We start from the raw sequence: 17805 nt of genomic DNA on the forward strand, positions 1-17805 counted from the left end.
GCCCGTTTCTCCACATCCTCGCCAGCATCTAGAGTTCTCTGATTGGCTCATTTTAGCCACTCTGACTGGCGTGAGGTGGTATCTCAGTGTGGTTTTGGTTTGTATTTCCCTGATGAGGAGGGATGCTGAGCATCGTTTCACGTGTCTGTTGGCCATCTGGATGTCCTCTTTGGAGAAGTGTCTGTTCATATCTTCTGCCCATTTTTTCACTGGGTTGTTTGTTTTTCGGATGTGGAGTTTGGTGAGTTCCTTATAGATTCTGGATATTAACCCTTTATCTGATATGTCGTTTGCAACTATCTTTTCCCATTCCGTTGGTTGCCTGTTAGTTTTGTGGGTTGTTTCCTTTGCTGTGCAGAAGCTTTTAATCTTGATGAGGTCCCAATCATTTATTTTTGCTCTTGATTCCCTTGCTTTTGGGGATGTGTCAAGTAAGAAGTTGCTGTGTCCACCAGATTTCTGTATCTTCTTACACTGATTTTCCTTGTGGTATTGCTAAAAGCCTTCAGAAGCAGGGTTTTCCGAACTGCCGGAAAACTACAGGACTGATGCTTCTGTTCCGGTTCTACAACATGCCCCCTGGATTTTCTTTGGCAGGAATGCTTCACATATGTCCTCAAGGGCCACATAGCTGTGAGCGCAGCCGTGTTCCCGACTGGAACCAAAGGTAGGTGGTTCCTTCTGTCATCTGGCAGGGCTTGTTCTTGTTCAGGCACCAAATGTGTCTAACTGTGAGTAGAAGAACATGTCCCTTCTGTGTCAGCTGCAGTCCCTTCAGTCCTGGCCGGGGCAGGTGGGCGTGCTGCCGGGAGTGAATCTCCTGGACCCGCTGACTGAGCTCAGAGCCCCCTCCCACACCCCCGGGAGCCAGGCTGAGGTTTGGGCTTGACGTCAGCTGTGTACCTCTCTCCTGTCCACTTCAGGTGTCGGATGACACATGCAGGTGGCTCCCAGCAGAGCGCAGCCGGGCACGAAGGCCCCAGGGCCCAAGTGGAAGTTGGTGCAACCTCCTTCTGCCCTGCAGTGCTGGGCTGGTGCCTCCTTTCGGGATCCTTGTCGGGATTTATCTTACTGGGAACCTGACTTCAGATATATTGCCAGCTTGCTTGAGGACTGGTGGATGGGGCACCGGATGGAGAGTGGACAACACCGGGGCCTTGAATCTTAGATGCGGCCTGCACTCATCTCCCTGGGCACCCCTTTTGTTGCAGCCTTGCTTTAATTCTGAAGCCTCCGGGTCCCAGAGCTGGGAAGGGAGTGTTCCTGTCCTCAACACCCTCAGCTGCTGCCAGCGTGGCCGCCCCCTCGCTGGCTTCGTAGCCACACAGTCCTCCAGCTTCAGACGGAGCTCTGATTGGTCAGCCCTCCTCAGGAGCCCTGACCGCTAGTTCTTCCTTGTGCTGGGTTGAAATCAGAACCCTCCAGTAACTTGTACATGCTGGTTTCTGTTCCATCTTCTGGAGCCAAACATAATAAATCTAATCTCTAAAGTGCTTTGCAAGTTGAAAAAGTACTGGACAAATATCATCAAGTGGTTCTTTACATGTCTTTCAGGACACCTTCTTGACTCGTTTGCCCGCTCAGCATTATGGGATTCTGGCCTGGATTATCTGCATGGAACGGGACATGGCGTTGGGTCTTTCCTGAATGTTCACGAAGGTCCTTGCGGCATCAGCTATAAAACGTTCTCCGATGAACCCTTGGAGGCAGGCATGATTGTCACTGACGGTATGTGTCCCTCGCACCCAGTGCATGTATGGGTCTTCGAGCCTGTTTGAAAGCCCTCTATTGTCTCTTATACTTTAATTATTTTAAAGTAAATTAGACATAATTTCTCCCTCTTGTCACCTTGAGTTAAGCTAAGAACAACTTTTTATGATTATAAAAGTGACACGTGTTCATTTTAGAAAAAGTGAGATGGGGGCACCTGGGTGGCTCAGTCAGTTAAGCACCTGACTCAGGCTCAGGTCATGACCTCATGGTTCATGAGTCCAAGCCACGCCTCAGGCTCTGTGCTGACAGCTCAGAGCCTGGAACCTGTTTCAGATTCTGCGTCTCCCTCTCTCTCTGCCTCTCCCCTGCTCACACTCTGTCTCTTCTCTGAAAAATAAATAAGCGTTAAAAAAAAAATTAGAAGAAGTGAGATAGTAGAACAGCATATGGAAGAAAATGAAAATCATTTGTAATCCAGCCATCCCAGGAAATGCTCCTTAATATTTTGATGTATTAGCTTTTGGTCTTTTCTATGCATATGTGTCTTCTTTCTAATCATTCAGATTATGCTGGACATGGTATTAGTATTCTGCTTTCTTACTTAATGTATTTCCTTTTCCCATTTCATTAGCAGATCTCTGTGAATGTATTTTAACGCCTGCATCATTATAGCTTACGAGTACGCGCTGTGATCTACGTGGTGGATCCTCTGTTATTGTACTTAGAGACTTCAGAAGCTTGCTCTCTGTCCCTCAAGGACCTATTGAAAGTGGCCTCGTGGGAGGAGGAGGTGTCTCTGGGCTCTTGCACCTGGATTGAGGGGGCTGTTCAGCTGTTTCTCCTCCCCCTCCAGGGTGGGGCCATCATTCCAGGAGTGGACGTGTGCACGTTCCTCGTGGGCTGCTTCTCATTCCTGGGTTTGGTATCTTTTAGAGCCAGGGTATTATGAAGATGGGGCTTTTGGAATTCGCATCGAAAATGTCGTCCTGGTAGTTCCTGTGAAGACCAAGGTGGGTAGTTACATATTTATTTATTTTTAAAAATTCATTATTTCCTAATGGGGGAAGATAAAGATGTCTGTCTTTGGAGCCAAGAGTGTGCCATTCTGGAGGCGAAAGGGAGCTCCTTCCCCTGATATTGGAGAGTTTCCTAGAAATCACTGTCCTCTGCAAAGCCGAAGAGAAAATTCTTAATGAACTGGGACCCAGAACTGGAATGCATGGGGCCCCCGGCAGGCCCCTGCTGGATGTGATTTGGCTCTGAGTTTACTAGAGGCAGTTTCTTGTCATGATGCTCCCTCTCCTGGGGGCGGGGGGGGGGGGGGCTTGTTTAAAGGCCCTTCCCAGACCCCAGACCCAGAACTGAGGCCGGGAAACTGTATTTTCAACAAATGCACCAGATGATTTTTCCTGGGTAAAGCTGAGGAACCATGAGTTCTGCTGTGGGTCAGGCCCCGCAGGCTGGTGAGAAGTTAGGTCTGGTGCCCTGCGGAAGACAGTGCTCCTCCTCCTCCCTATCGCTGTTATCAAGAGGATGCAGGGCTTTAGGTGCAAGGCTTTATCTAGAAGACCTGCTCACTCCTCTTCTGTGGGTGACTGTGGAAACCAAATGGTTGGGGGGAAGGGGCTTTCTAAGCCTGCAGGGATCTGCTGTCTGGTTCCATGTTGAAGTCACTGTCCTTGAGAACGACCTCTCCCTTTACTCCCAGAGGCCTTGCCAGGAACAGAGAGACCCAGCATGCTCTCAGGTGCCGTGGCCGTTCCATACTATGTGGGATGGACAGACCTGTTACGTGTCTCCTGATGAGACTAGGTCAAGACAGGCCATGTGGTTAACTGTTAAATAAAAGCGGTGTTGGGCACTCACACGCCAGTAGAGTCTTTAGAACCAAAACCAGTGATGCCCATCATCCAGACACTGCCATGCCCTGCCCTTACTTCTCCATCACGGCGGACGTTAGCCTGTGGCCCTGCTGCTGAGAGCCCCTCGGCTTCTGATGCTCACTGTTTGCACAGCGGCGCAGCTCTCGGACAGTGGCATCAGCCGGCTTCATCGCGCCTCCTGGGCCGATTGAAAACGCTCACCAGCTCTGACTCCTTCTTGGTCCCAGTCACGCCTGGCCCTGAGGGGTGGTCCTGTCTGGTGGGAATGGCCTCACGAAGGTTCATTTTAGAGAGGAGTAAAAGCTTCTGTTTTCTTTTTCCAACAGTATAATTTCAATAACCGGGGAAGCCTGACCTTTGAACCTTTAACTTTGGTTCCAATTCAGACCAAAATGATAGACGTGGATTCTCTTACAGACAAAGAGGTAATAGGGTGGCTTGGAGGTGACAGAGTGGGAGCGGGGGTGGAGAGCTACCTTGTGCTCTCTAGGCTGTTCTTGCTTTTTAATTTAGAGGTCTGTGCCACCTAAGTCTGAAAGTCCTAGTCTCCTGAAGACTGTAGGTGCTGGCTGTATTTGTTGGCTCTCTAGGTGGGGGTCCTCCCTGCGCCATTGTGGGGCTGTAAGGTTTCACAAGCGGGAATAACTTGCCTTTGCTTTCCATGAGGGCAGGAGCCATGTCTGTGCCGAGGCGTGTTTAGCAGACCATGGGCCATGTGTCTCCCCTACAAAAAGCCAGATGGGTGGTGGGGCCTGTTGGCCATTGTGCATACCAGATTGTTTTCTTATGTTGAATGAAACATTAAGGGAATGAAAAGCAAAATCTATTATCATATGCCCAGTTTCCACACAGAAAGGAGAGAGGTGGTAGCTACTATTTTGGTCACTCCAGGCTGTGAAACTCTTCACAAAGCTAGGAGCACAGTAGTGCTCGCCTATCAAGATACAGGTCCTGAAACCCCCTCAAGGCCTCAGGTGGGTCCCCAGGCCCACAAGGACAAGCGAGGTGGCAGCCTCAGGACCTGGAGTGAGGCTTGAGGCATGAGGCAGGTGACCCACATCAGGGCAGAGAGGGTTCAGAGACAGGCCAGGGCCAGTCAACCCCAGACAGACAGAACAGCTCCCGAGCCAGGAAGACAGAGGTCAAAAGGACACAAGTTCCGGAGCAGGGCAGGTGGTCAGGAGGCCCTGTAAAAGCAAATGATCGATGGGAGCCAAGGTCAGGACGAGTGTGGCAGGTGACTGTAGGAGTAAGTTTTTATCACCCAAAGCAGCCACTGACCTCAGTCCAGGGACCTTCAATTCCCTCTTTAGGCCTTCTTGGTGGTGAACACCTGGGCCTCATGCTTGGCCCTCAAGAAAAGGGCCTCAAGCTTGAGGAGTCCCCTTCTGCTGGACTGTGGGATGGAATTCTCACAGCCAGCTCATGGATGGGTGACAGAAAGTGTCATCTTCTTCCTGCTTAGCGTGGACAGCTGTGCTTAACTGTCAGTGTCCTTGACCAGCCAGACATTCCCACTCACAGCACCTAAATGAGCCCAACTGATGTGGCTGTAGATGGTGCTGGACAGGGAACAGCCCGTTCGCAGCAGTGTCCGGTGCGTCTGCGGCAGGAAGAGTCCCTCCAGCGGTCCAGGGGGTCTCCAGCCTCCATAGAGGATGGCTAAGGTGAAAGGGGACAGGAACACATGGGTGGGCACGGACGCCACCCTGCTTAAACCTCTGTGTACATAGGAGCCAGCATCTCCTTCCGTGGCCTTGGGTACAGCTTCCAGGGTCTTAGCAAGGGACTGTCCAGTAACAAGTCACTTTACTCTCTTGGAAGCCCAAGGCCATGGCTTCCTACCCTGAACCTCTACATTTTAGTCCTTGCTGTCCACATAAAGTGAACTCATCAGGAGACGTTTCTCCCAATGACATTCTGCTTTATCCAGGGAAGTATTTTTATTATTATTATTGGGTTTTTTTTGAATTTTAAAAATTTTTAATTAAAAAAATTTTTTTAATGTTTATTTATTTTTGAGAGGCAGGAGAGAGAGACAGAGCACAAGTAGGGGAGGGGCAGAGGGGAGACACAGAGTCAGAAGCAGGCTCCAGGCTCCGAGCTGTCAGCACAGAGCCCGACGCTGGGCTCGAACCTTCGGACCTTAAGATCATGACCTGAGCCGAAGTTGGACGCTCAACCGAGTGAGCCATCTAGGCTCCTCTATTATTATTTTTTTAAATGTTTATTTTAAGAGAAAGAGCAGGTTTGTGCATGAACATATGCGGGGGAGGGGCAGAAAGAGGGAGGGAGAGAATCCCAAGCAGGCTCCACGCTGTCAGCTCAGAGCCTGATTTGGTGCTTGATCTCATGAACCGTGAGATCCTGACCTGAGCCGAAATCAAGAGTCGGACGTGTAACCCACTGAGCCATTCACGCGCTCCCATTGGCTCTGATTTAATCAGCAGTTCATTACTATACCTTGCGTAGCCAAATCACTGAACTATTCCTTCTGTCAGTTTTTATAGGGCAGATAATATCTTCTTACCCTTAGATCATAAGCGATTTCCTACAGATAACAGTAGATGTATTTAACATACCAAGCAGAGTACATTTATTATCTCTTTTAGCAAAAGAACCTCTTTCCATCCCTATACCACTTAATAAATCTGGGGCTTCATTCTGTCTGAAGGCACAGTAGTACCCACAACCAGATTCTGTCCACCTGGCTTTTAAAATACTTGGTCATGCCCTTTCCCATCTCCCAGACCGTCTCATCGATCACTTTCCCGGCTTTTTGGGTTCGGTTTTGCATTCCCATTACTTGTCACCAGATGGCAGCTGAGGACTTTGCTCGTGAACATGGGCATCGGCAGGTTTTCCAGGCCTTCGGGATGTTGGGCCTCACTGAGGCTGTGTGTCCTAACTGAAAGGGTTTGGGGAGTTTCCTCTTGGCCCAGAGGTTGGCCGCTTTGGACCAAAGGCCATCTTGTGGCCCTGTCCGGCCATCCTGCTGCCCCGTAGCTGTTTGCTGGCTGTTGACACCCTACCCCACGCCCCAGCTCCCAGCAAGGGCTAGTAGGTTCTTAGCGGTGGGGAGTGGAGCCCTGGTGGGTCAAAGTCAGGTGGCAATACCACTGCAACTGTCTGCCCATCTTGACCCCTGAGCTGGTCTTTGGTGCCTGGTGCAGAATGTAGTCCCCGATCCCATGCTTCTGTAACACCACTGCCTACCCACGTGGTGCTTGGGTCATTACAACAACTGCATGGTGGCGGTGGCCTCGCCAGCCTAGCCGCGCTGAGAGTCTGGTCAGGCCCACTTTATGGACAGTGGAGACAATGGCTGGCTGTCCCCTGGGTAGAACTTGCTTCCCTCCAGCCTTCACACCCACCGTGCCCCAGGGGTCAGAGTTCCCCCTTGTGTGGCTGCAGAACTTTCACCCTCAGTTCCTGTGGATCAGCCCCGACTCAGGCACCAAGTCCCGTCAGACCTCCTTCCTCCTTCCCTCTTTTTAAAAAAATCTCCTGAGGCAGTGGCCACATTCGGTTGAGTGTCTGAAAGTTGAGCTCCCGGCACCCCCCCTGCAGTACCACAGTCCTTGGCCACCAGGGGTTTTGGGTTCATCTAGACCGTCACACTCACAAGATCCACGTGGGCTCAGCTGATCCTAGTTTGTTCAGCTTTGTCTGTGGATCTAGGATAGGAAAGTCCGTGCGTTGGTGGGACACGTTCACATGTGTCTCTTAGCAGGAATCTTAGCAGCTTCCTAGGGTGAGCGTCTCTCTCCTCCACTGCCACCCGAGATGGCTCAGGTGTAAGGGAATGAGGCCACATGAGTGAATGAAGGACCTTCCAGACCCCCCTACTCCCTCCCTCTTATGCTGTCCTGCGTGTGTGGCTTCCATGGGCCCTGTTGAGAGGATACCTGGTTACAGGTTACGCTGCGCTCAGGGAACTCCAGAGCCATGACTTGCTCTCAGGTGTTTACTGTTCCTTCAGCCATAATCCACATGCTGTAGACTGTTCTAGGTGCATTTTACCATAAATGATGTGGCCTTGTCTTGTCGACTTCCAGCAAAATGGAGCACAAAGAAGTCACCTGTCCCTGAGCCCGGGGAAAGGTTTTGTGCATCTCTGCCCTCGGGTTGTGATCTCAGCACACGGGGCCTCTCCGTTTGCCCATGTCGCTTTTGGGAGAGGTGTGATGGTGGATGCCACATTGTTCTTTCTCTCCCCTCGCAGTGTGACTGGCTCAACAATTACCACCTGACCTGCCGGGATGTGATTGGGAAGGAACTGCAGAAACAGGGCCGCCAGGAAGCTCTCGAGTGGCTCATCAGAGAGACGCAACCCATCTCCAAACAGCGTTAATGCCTCCCTGGTTTTGGTTTTTGTAACATGCTCCGGGGAACAGAAGACACCTGGCGGATCAGCCATCTGTCCCCTTCCCTCGCCTCCTTTACTTCCCCTTTTTACTTTGAGATTCTAAGAAGAACTGAAAATCTTCTTATCCTCTTTGATATTTTCTTGCAAACAGTCAATCTTTTATGATTTTTTAAATTGTTGAGAATGAGCCAAGAATAAAATGGCTGCACCAGAAGGAGGGTCCCCACAAAGCCAAACGAATGCCCAATGTGGGGAGATGCCCCGAGCGTCCACAGTGAGTTCTCTGGCCAGTGATGGTGAAACATGGAGCGCTTGCTCTAGGTTGGTCAAGTTTCAGGTGCTAGTACATTATTCATGGTCACCTTGACCCATGAGACTGTATTTATGATCAGTGAATAAAATGTCAAAATGTGCTTTGTCTTGGCTGCCTCTTTCCTCACAGCACTGTCTCCCCCCCCCCCCCCCCCCCCCCCCCCCCCACGTGATAGGTGAGCTCGTCTCCACGGCTGGTGGCCTTTGGGACATATGTTTTCTAGATAGACGGTTCCTGTGAGGAGAAATCCCTGGCCTCCCCACATACTGTCTGACTTAACTGTCAGCCTCTTTTGCTTTTCTCTAGAAAATCCAATATTTTGGTGAGTATAATGTCGACAGTGAGTCTTCTTTGTAGCATACATTGTGTGGTATATGGTCTATGTGTGTAGCATACATATCACTCACATGACTGTCTGAACCTAACATAGTCTGGGGGCGCCTGGGTGGCTTAGTCGGTTAAGCGTCCGACTTCGGCTCAGGTCATGACCTCACGGTTCTTGGGTTCGAGCCCCGCGTCGGGCTCTGTGCTGACAGCTCAGAGCCTGGAGCCTGCTTCTGATTCCATGTCTCCCTCTCTCTCTGACCCTCCCCTGCTCACGCTGCCTCTCTCTCTCTCAGAAATAAATAAAACAAAACAAAAAAAAACATTAAACCTAACATAATCTGAATTAACTCGACAGCCTGTCTCCGCCATAGCACCTCAGTCGTCCTGTTGCATTACTTGTACATGGTTTCTATGGCAGGTGCCTGCAACTCCCTATCCTTGGGCTTTTTCTCTCTCTCTTTTTCTTTTTTAATTTTTATTTATTTTTGAGAGAGAGAGACAAAGACAGAATGCGAGCAGGGGAGGGGCAGAGAGAGAGGGAGACACAGAATCTGAAGCAGGCTCCAGGCTCTGAGCTGTCAGCACAGAGCCTGACGCAGGGCTCGAACCCACGAACCATGAGATCATGACCTGAGCTGAAGTCGGACGCTCAACCGACTGAGCCACGCAGGCGCGCCAGGTGGACTTTCTCCTGCATGGGGTACACCTCTCAAAGGGCTGCAGGGCTAATGTTCCCATGGCCTTAGACCGTCATGGTCGAGCATGGGAGAACAGACCTCTTCAACCCTTGACTGGGATGTCTGGGGTGTGGTCTACACTGCCTTATGGGGTTGCCCAGTGGGATGAAGCCCCACTGCCCACCATGGTAACTGGTTCTAGAACATAATCTTTATTTTCTTCCTTTCCTTCTGTTTGACTTTGCCTTTCTCCCAGCAGTATTTCCTGGGGCCACCCCGCAAGAAACCACTGACATGCATGTCCTTGCCTAGGGCCTGCCATTTGAAGGAACAACCTGAGTCGCAGGCTGGAGGTACAGCCACTAATCTGCTATATATTTTCTCCAACTTCTTTCCTTGTGCTAAGTATTCAGTAACATGTAGGATTAGTATACGCATATATAAGAATAGGTATGCGGAAACTAATATAACAGTGTGTGTCAATCATACTTCAATTAAAAACTCTCTTCAAAAAAGAAATAACTGTTTCCAGTCTGAATTCAACACTGAATGTTAGAAATGGAAACCTCTTGGACTGAATTGACTGTAGTGTACATATAACCTAAATGTAGTTTTTAATCTATTAGAAAATTCAAGTTGTGTTTGTTTTGATGGATTAATTAGTAACTTCCAAAAGTACGTCTTCCTCTTCTCTACTATCAAGATGAGATTATCATTTCAAAACTCGGATTTAAGTTCTCTGAAACTGAGGAAAAAGTTTTAATATGTGAATGTTTCTTGTTTATGGATTTATGGTTTTAATATCTGAAAAATGTTATAAATAACCTCCTTAATCATAAAAAAGAAAATGTGTATGCATGCACATGCACACACACTCATATCATATGCACAAACATTGGGTTATTCTATACCCATTATTCAATTTGCTTTTTTAACTTGGCAGTATATCCAAATTATTTTTCCATATTGGTGCACATACATCTAAGATTATTTTCGATTATGTCATTGTATGGCTGGTTCTTTCTTAAACTAGTTCCATTAAATCTTAAACCATATCTTGGATTTGGATGGCTTTGAAAGATGAATACATAGAAGCATATTTTGGACATTCACTGAAGCATGGTTGGCAGTGTCTGTTACTTTCTCCAGCTGGGGAAACAGAAAATAAATGAGCTCATCTATTTTTACCATTCAGAACCAGGGTGTCAGCCTAGGAAGTTTCACCAATAGGATGAGCCTAATTTTTTAAAAATATTTTTTACTTATTTTTGAGAGAGAGAGCGCAAGCAGGGGAGGGTCAGAGAGGGAGACACAAAATCCGAAGCAGGCTTTGAGCTAGCTGTCAGCACAAAGCCTGACATGGGGCTCGAACCCACGGACTGCAAGATCATGATCTGTGTCAAAGTCAGACAGTTAACTGACTGAGCCACCCAGGTGCCCCAGGATGAGCCTAAATGGACAGACTGCCTGAAAACACTTGCCAACATTTCCAGGGTCCTGCTTTTCCTTTTCTCTTCAGGATCAACCTGCTATGTGGGAGAAAGCAAGATACTCGGCTAGTTCTCAGGTTGTATTTGTGATGTGGCTTCCCAGTAGCAGGATGTACTTTGATCCTCCAAAGATCAACTCTTAATTGTGTTTGTTTCACACATACAAACTCATATGTCTATGTATGATTGGACTTGAAAGAAGTTTCTCCTTAAATGATAGGACGTATTAATCATGTTTGTCCTCTATCATCCCTGTAAAAGTCAGAAGACCGCCCCTTTAGGACTCACTGTCATCTCCTCCGGGACCCCGGATGTTTCCCTCTCTCAGGAAGCAGGAGATGTGAATTGCAGTTGAATTGCAGTTTAGACAGACCTTAACTCAAGAGTGAAGGCAACCCCACTGTTTGTTCATCAGGCTGTTAAGCCTGTCACTTCCCAAGGCAGCCTCCGAGCAAAGTTTGATCTATTTGGCTCCAGCCCAAGAAGCAAAGTTTCCTGGTGCCCAGTGCCTGGAGCTTCCGGCCTGGATTTTCATGTCTTGGCATTAAGTCCAAGAGACAAAATGAGGTGAGCTGCTCCTAGAAAGATGGAAAACCAGAATATAGCTTCACTCTGCAAGTGCTCGGAGGGAAGAGGAGCTAAAACGTGGATCAAAGGACTCTTTTTACTTTCAAATAAGTGATACAAACAAAATGGTTGGGTGTAAGAACAGGTGGTATGCTAAATTTATGAAATAATTTCAGGGAAGCTGATTTTCTGTTTCTTGCGCACTTTACCCCCTGATGAAGTTTAATGAACAAGGTAGTGAGGATTCCAGGAAGGGGACAGATGTGGAGCCTATGCCATGAACACCCCAGGAGCTGACTTCCCTCTGATAAAATAAATCCATCCATGTCACTTGTATGAGGGGCCTGCCCACCACCCAGCCCTCAGCGCTTGTGCGGCCTGAGCGCCTGCCCTGGCATCCAGCTGCCTGGCACTAACGTCCCTCGTTTCCCATCAGATAGGAGTGAGCAATTGTGCAAGGGGCCAAGGTTGTACCTGCGAGCCATGAGGCACGTTTTGCCCTTGGTGTTTCCCCACAGCTGGGGCGTTTATGCTGCAAAGACGGGAAGACTCAGCAGGAAGCACTTGGTGACACCTTCCATGCAACGCTTGAGTACTGTTGGCTCCTAGGGGAGAGGCAGGGGTGCAGTGGGAGGGCTGGGGGCTTGACGTTAAAACCTGTACCGTGGTTGCTGGGTGTGAGAGTGGTGGGAGTGCAGAATAAGGATTAAATACACAGGATCGGCATTTAAAAAGAAAAGTGCAGATTTTGATAAGGTGGGGGTAGTTGTGTCGTTTTTGAATCTCCCCAAATCACTCCATAGAAACAGAATTTTGCTGGGATAGCAAAACTAAGACTCATGGATGAGATCTATTCCAGAAGTAGATGACCAGATCTATACCAGATCTAGGTGACAAGCCCCACAAGCCCTTTATACGAGCAGGTCATCTGGTAGGCCCAAGAACCCCCAAATAACCATCAGGAAGTTGAGATCTCAGCCAATTTGGGAGCAGCCGCTGGAACTGGGGGTGGTTTGCACACCCCGGTGTGTGAGCGGGAGGGGTTTGTGGTGAGGCCTGCACACCTCAGGTGTGCATAGGAATTCCTATGGGACATTCCTATGGTGTGGTGAGGGGCTGGAGCCATCAGTGTTCCAGGAACTTCTAGGACTAAGTCCTGCCCTGAGAAGAAACTGCTGGGGCCAGGATCCCAAAGGAAGCAGTGCAGGTACAGGGGACACAAAGGAAAGAAAAGGTCTAGTCAGGGAACAGAGCTAGGACTTTGCAGGAAGTAAGCGCTGTATTTTTTAGCACTTCCCAAAATCAACAGGAAAGGAGGCTCTTGAGCACTGAATGAAACTATCCTAGTTCAAGTCTGTTCCAGAAGTTCAGTAAAATGAATTTCATCTAAAAATGGGCAACAGAAAAAAAAGATTGAAATAAAGAGTTCTTGCAAACTTAAAATTAAAAACTTTTTTAATGTTTATTTATTTTTGGGAGAGAGAGTGCACGAGTAGGGGAGGGGCAGAGACTGGGAGACACAGAAGCAGAAGCAGGCCCCAGGCTCTGAGCTGTCAGCACAGAATCTGATGTGCGGCCTGAACCGACAAGCTGTGAGATCATAACCTGAATCAAAGTCAGACGCTTAACCGACTAAACCACCCAGGCGTCCCAAGAGTTCTTGCAAACTTAAAAAGAAAAATAATGTGCAGGATGACCTGCCTACAGTGATACTACTTTATCAAGACATGCTCCTCAGACAGACAAAAATGATAATGCTTCAAAACATATCTACAATTTAAAAATAACATTCGAGAACAACACAAGACACAATTAGAAGAGATGAGAAATTGAGAATTCAGGAAAGAATTAGAAAAAACAATTATTTAAATATGAAGGGTCATGGGGGCCTTGGTGGCTCAGTCAGTTAAGTATCTGACTCTCGATTTCGGCTCAGGTTATGAGCTCATGGTTTGTGAGATCGAGCGCCTTGTTGGGCTCTGCATAACAGGGAGAGTCTCTCTCCCTCTCTCTCTCTGCCCTTCCCTGTTTGCTTGCTCTCTCTCTCTCTCAACAAATAAATACTGAAAAAATGGAGAAACCAGAAGGAACATGGGAATGAATAAATGCAACAATGTTTTAAGGTCTGTTTACGGTCTCTGTTGCCTTTTCTAGAACGTCATAGAATTGGGATCATACACTATGTAGATTCTTTCAGATCGGCTTCTCTAACTTAACAATATGTAGATTTATCCCTGTCTTCTTGTGGCTTGATACCTTATTTCTTTTTATCACCAATTAATATTCCATCTTATAGATCCACCAGTTTGTTTATACATTCACCTCTTGGAAGACGTCTTCCTTTTTTCCTATTACTTTTAACAAAAGGAAAAGGTTCTTTCTTTCTAAGGGGATCTTTATTTCATTTTTCCAATATAGAAGCAGCGTGTGAAAGGCAGAGTGCTGTAGTGATTAAGAGCATGGTTCCAAAGCAGAGGGCTCCGTGTAACTAACTAGCTGTGAGTTCTTGGGTGAGAGTACAACTTCTCTGAGCCCGCATTTTTCCTTCTGCAAAGGGAGATTAGTGGCACCCTCTCCCTATCCTTTGGTTGTGAGTATTGCGTGAGAAAGGTCCCGTGGGGCACCTGGGTGGCTCAGTCGGCTAAGTGTCTGACTTCCGCTCAAGTCATGATCTCACAGTTAGTGGGTTCGAGCCCTGCGTCGGGCTCTGTGCTGACAGCTAGCTCAGAGCCTGGAGCCTGCTTCAGATTCTGTGTCTCCCTCTCTCTCTGACCCTTCCCTGCTTACGCTGTCTCTCCCTCTCAGAAATAAATAAAACATTAAAAAAATTAAAAAAAAAAAAAAAAAAGAAAGCTCCCGTAGAGCATGTCCTTGAACGTAAGCTCAACGTGGACGCCGTGACTTCCACCCAGCCTGAGAGACTTGTTTTTGAAATTGCAGTTTACTGAGATATAATTCCCACACTATGCAATTCTATAAATAGGTTTTGATGCTGGTGCTCTCTCGATCTCCCCAGAAGGTATCAAAGAAGGTTTTCACATGGAGACATTATGACTCTAAGATGCACCCTTGTGTTTGAGTTGTTAAAATGTGAAACAAACCTAATTATAGTAACCTTGACCAAGGGGCGCCTGGGTGGCTCAGCCGGTTAAACTTCCCACTTCGGCTCAGGTCATGACCTCACAGTTTGTGAGTTCAAACCCTACATCAGGTTCTGTGCTGACAGCTCAGAGCCTGGAGCCTGCTTCGGATTCTGTGTCTCACTTTCTCTCTGCCCCTCCCCTACTTGTGCGCTCTCTCTCTCAAAAATAGATAAACATTAAAAAATAAATTTTTTTTTTAAGAAAACTTGACCAAGCCTGCTCAGGGGATCTGGGGCCTTGGTGAATCCCCTTGCAAAAGGGGTGAGTGGGAAATGTCTCCTCCATCCCATGCTTCCTTTCCTTCCTCCCAGGGTCAGAAGAGTCAGCAATTTGCCCAGGGTGAAGGTGGAGGACACACATTTTTGAACAAGAGAAACATTTTTGAAGAAAAGGAAGAATCGTCCAAGGGGATGCTTGGAAAACCATAAGGGTGGGATCCTGGAGTTGCCGCAGCTGAAAGTGCTGCACGCGGCCTGGGGTTAGGCGCCCATTACTCTGGGAGTCAAGCCCTGGACTTTGGACTTTCCTTCAAGTCCCTGCGGTGTGGGCACAGCAGCATCGAGGCCCGCCAGTGAATTCCGCCAGCAGATGGCAGTGTGGTTCTTCAAAGAGAGCAGAGATGGCCAACCTCGGAGGAAGTGCACGGAATGAATTATAGATAGTAAGTCAGACCTGAGGAGGACCCTCATGTGCTCCCACAACTGCCAGTCAGAGTCCTTTCAGAACTCATTGTACCCAGCCCACATCTATAGGCAAGAATGTAGATAGAGTTCACTTAACAAAGATGGCCTGAAATGCCAGCTCGGATTGGGGCCCTTAGCTGGGTGTAACGGGAACAGAAAGATGCATCCCATGGGGCCCCTCACAGACCATGTACTTTAATGGACACACATGTCCTAATGTGACTACAGCACAGGGGACTTTATAATGTACGTGGGACAGGCAGGAGGTTTCTACAGAACCTCTCTAAGGCCTCCCCAGTGCTTGGTTCCATCTGCCTCAGACTTCCCCGGGTGGTGGGAGCCCATCTAGCTGACCTCTGCTCGCCTCTGCTAAGGTGGCTCACCATACTAGATGCTACAAAATCACCACAGTTTTGCTTTCTGGACTTTTTTTTTTTAAGACTTATTTTACTTTTTTCAATGTTTTGTTTTATTTTTTTGAGAGAGACAGAGCATGAACAGGGGAGGAGCAGAGAGAGAGAGGGAGACACAGAATCTGAAGCAGGCTCCAGGCCCTGAGCTGTCAGCACAGAGCCTGAGGCGGGGCTCGAACCCATGAACCAGGACATCGTGACCTGAGCTGAAGCTGGACACTCAACCAACTGAGCCACCCAGGCACCCCAAGACTTAATTTTTTAGAGCAGTTTTAGGTTCACAGCAAAATTGTGAGCTTGGTACAGATTTCCTGTACAGCCCCGCCCCGATGCATGCATAGCCTCTCCCACTATTAACAACCCCTCTCCCCCCCACCCCCCGCCCCGCAGAGTGGTACATTTGTTACAGTTGATGAACCTACGCTGATATGTTATAACCACCCAAATCCATAGTTTATATTACGTCTCACCCTTGGTGTTGTGCATTCTGGAGGTTTGGACAAATGTGTAATAACATATATTCACCATTATGGATTCATACGGATTTTTCACTGCTCCAAAAAATCCCTTGTGCCACAGCAGTTCATCTCCCACCCCTCTGTCCCTGGCAACCACTGACTTTTTACTGTCTCCATAATTTTGCCTTCTCCAGAATGTCACAGAGCTGGTGTCACACAGTGATTCTCTGCTACGAAGGAAATTATATTTGCTATGATCATAGGTCAAGGAACAGCACGTACAGATGCAGATGTAGATGGCCTAGCTGTTCTTTGGCAGAGAGGTGACCAACTGTGAGGTACCAGTGGGTAAAACCACCCATGTACATGAAGTGAAAGGAAAGTCATTACCTTCTACCCTCTACCCCAGTATGCAAGTGCAGAATTGGAGGGATATGTATGTGAGGTAGACCTGATGCTAATTGGCAGAAAGCTTTCATTGCCTTATGAAGCAAGGTTCATTAGCTAAAACATAATGTTCCGTGTGACTTTAAAATTAAATACCTGGGACATAATGTCTCATGAGGCAGACCTTAAGTGCAGTTATTTATATGCTTACATTTCAGCATGTTAGTTTATTGTATTGTTGAAAACCAAATCTATTCTGGGAGACTTAAAGTGCTTCTATTTGACCTCTTTTCAGAGAACTTCATACTAAGTTTTGATGCATTCACTTGTGAGGTCATCTAATCCCTTTCTCTTTCTTGTTAGTATCAGTGTCACCCAACCCTTTTGTTGAGCATCTATGGGAAGAAATGATAAAATTCTTTTTTTTTAATGTTTTATTTATTTCTGAGAGAGAGAGAGAGAGAGAGAGATACAGCATGATCAGGGGAGGGTCAGAGAGAGAGGGAGATACAGAATCCGAAACAGGCTCCAGGCTGTGAGCTGGCTGTCAGCACAGAGCCCGATGCAGGGCTTGAACCCACGAACCGTGAGATCATGACCTGAGCCAAAGTCGGATGTTTAACCGACTGAGCCACCCAGGCACCCCTATGGGAAGAAATAATAGGACATGCCTCTACTATTGATGAATCTGATGTTTTGGAGGTAGAGCTTATTGAGCGGATATATGGCCACATTGTACATGTGTTAGAAATTGTACCAGCTGGGTTCTCATTGGTAAGAATCAGATATTGACTCCATATTTAGGGAAAAAAAAGAAGAAGAAGCGGTTTATGGGGAGTTGTTAGTGGCACTGGTGTTGGGAACAGTTGGCATCAGAAGGGTGTAGTTCTGTGCCAAATCTGCCCTTCAACCATTCTCTCTGACTTAGCACCACTTGGCCAAGGCTCATATCCCAGGAACCAGTATCTGACTTGTCAAGCCTGGATTGCTGCCATGTCTCACCAAGCAGTGGGAAAACAATGTGGCCCCTTGGCTTCAGCTACTAGAGAAGGCAGTGTGAGGTGGCAGGTGTTGGACTTACCCTCTGCCAAGGCCTTGAAAGTTGGGAAATTTTCCCAAACAAGAGATGGAGGAGCTAACAGAAATGGAATGGTGGGCATTGAAGGCTGGATAGCTAACAACAAAATGAAGATGTCCCTGTTGACCCAATGGTAAAAGCAACCAAATGTAGAGAGATACTGATAAATATTTTGTTTTATGCAATTTATAAGGTTATTTTAAAAGTTATGTTTGTAAGGAATCCTATGTCAGATGGACTAGGATATTACCTATAAAAAGGAGTTCTTGGTGCCTCCTTTTACAAACTAATGATGTGAAGCATA

At 47.7% G+C, this 17805-nt stretch overlaps 1 protein-coding gene across 2 annotated transcripts in view; it reads left to right on the plus strand.

Annotated features, from left to right (window-relative positions):
- Positions 1-8378, plus strand: part of XPNPEP1 (X-prolyl aminopeptidase 1) — a 58153-nt gene extending 49775 nt beyond the window's left edge. For both annotated transcript variants that reach the window (XM_039250719.1, XM_039250720.1), the window contains 5 exons: positions 598-667; positions 1555-1728; positions 2647-2723; positions 3923-4021; positions 7822-8378. In XM_039250719.1, the coding sequence (XP_039106650.1) occupies positions 598-667; positions 1555-1728; positions 2647-2723; positions 3923-4021; positions 7822-7950 (549 nt within the window). In that variant the 3' untranslated portion in view covers positions 7951-8378. The remainder of the gene's footprint in view (positions 1-597; positions 668-1554; positions 1729-2646; positions 2724-3922; positions 4022-7821) is intronic.
- The last annotated feature ends 9427 nt before the right edge of the window (positions 8379-17805 follow it).

This window comes from Hyaena hyaena, unplaced genomic scaffold (genome assembly GCF_003009895.1).
Source record: "Hyaena hyaena isolate Hyena2069 unplaced genomic scaffold, ASM300989v1 scaffold_379, whole genome shotgun sequence".
Taxonomy (NCBI): Eukaryota; Metazoa; Chordata; class Mammalia; order Carnivora; family Hyaenidae; genus Hyaena; species Hyaena hyaena.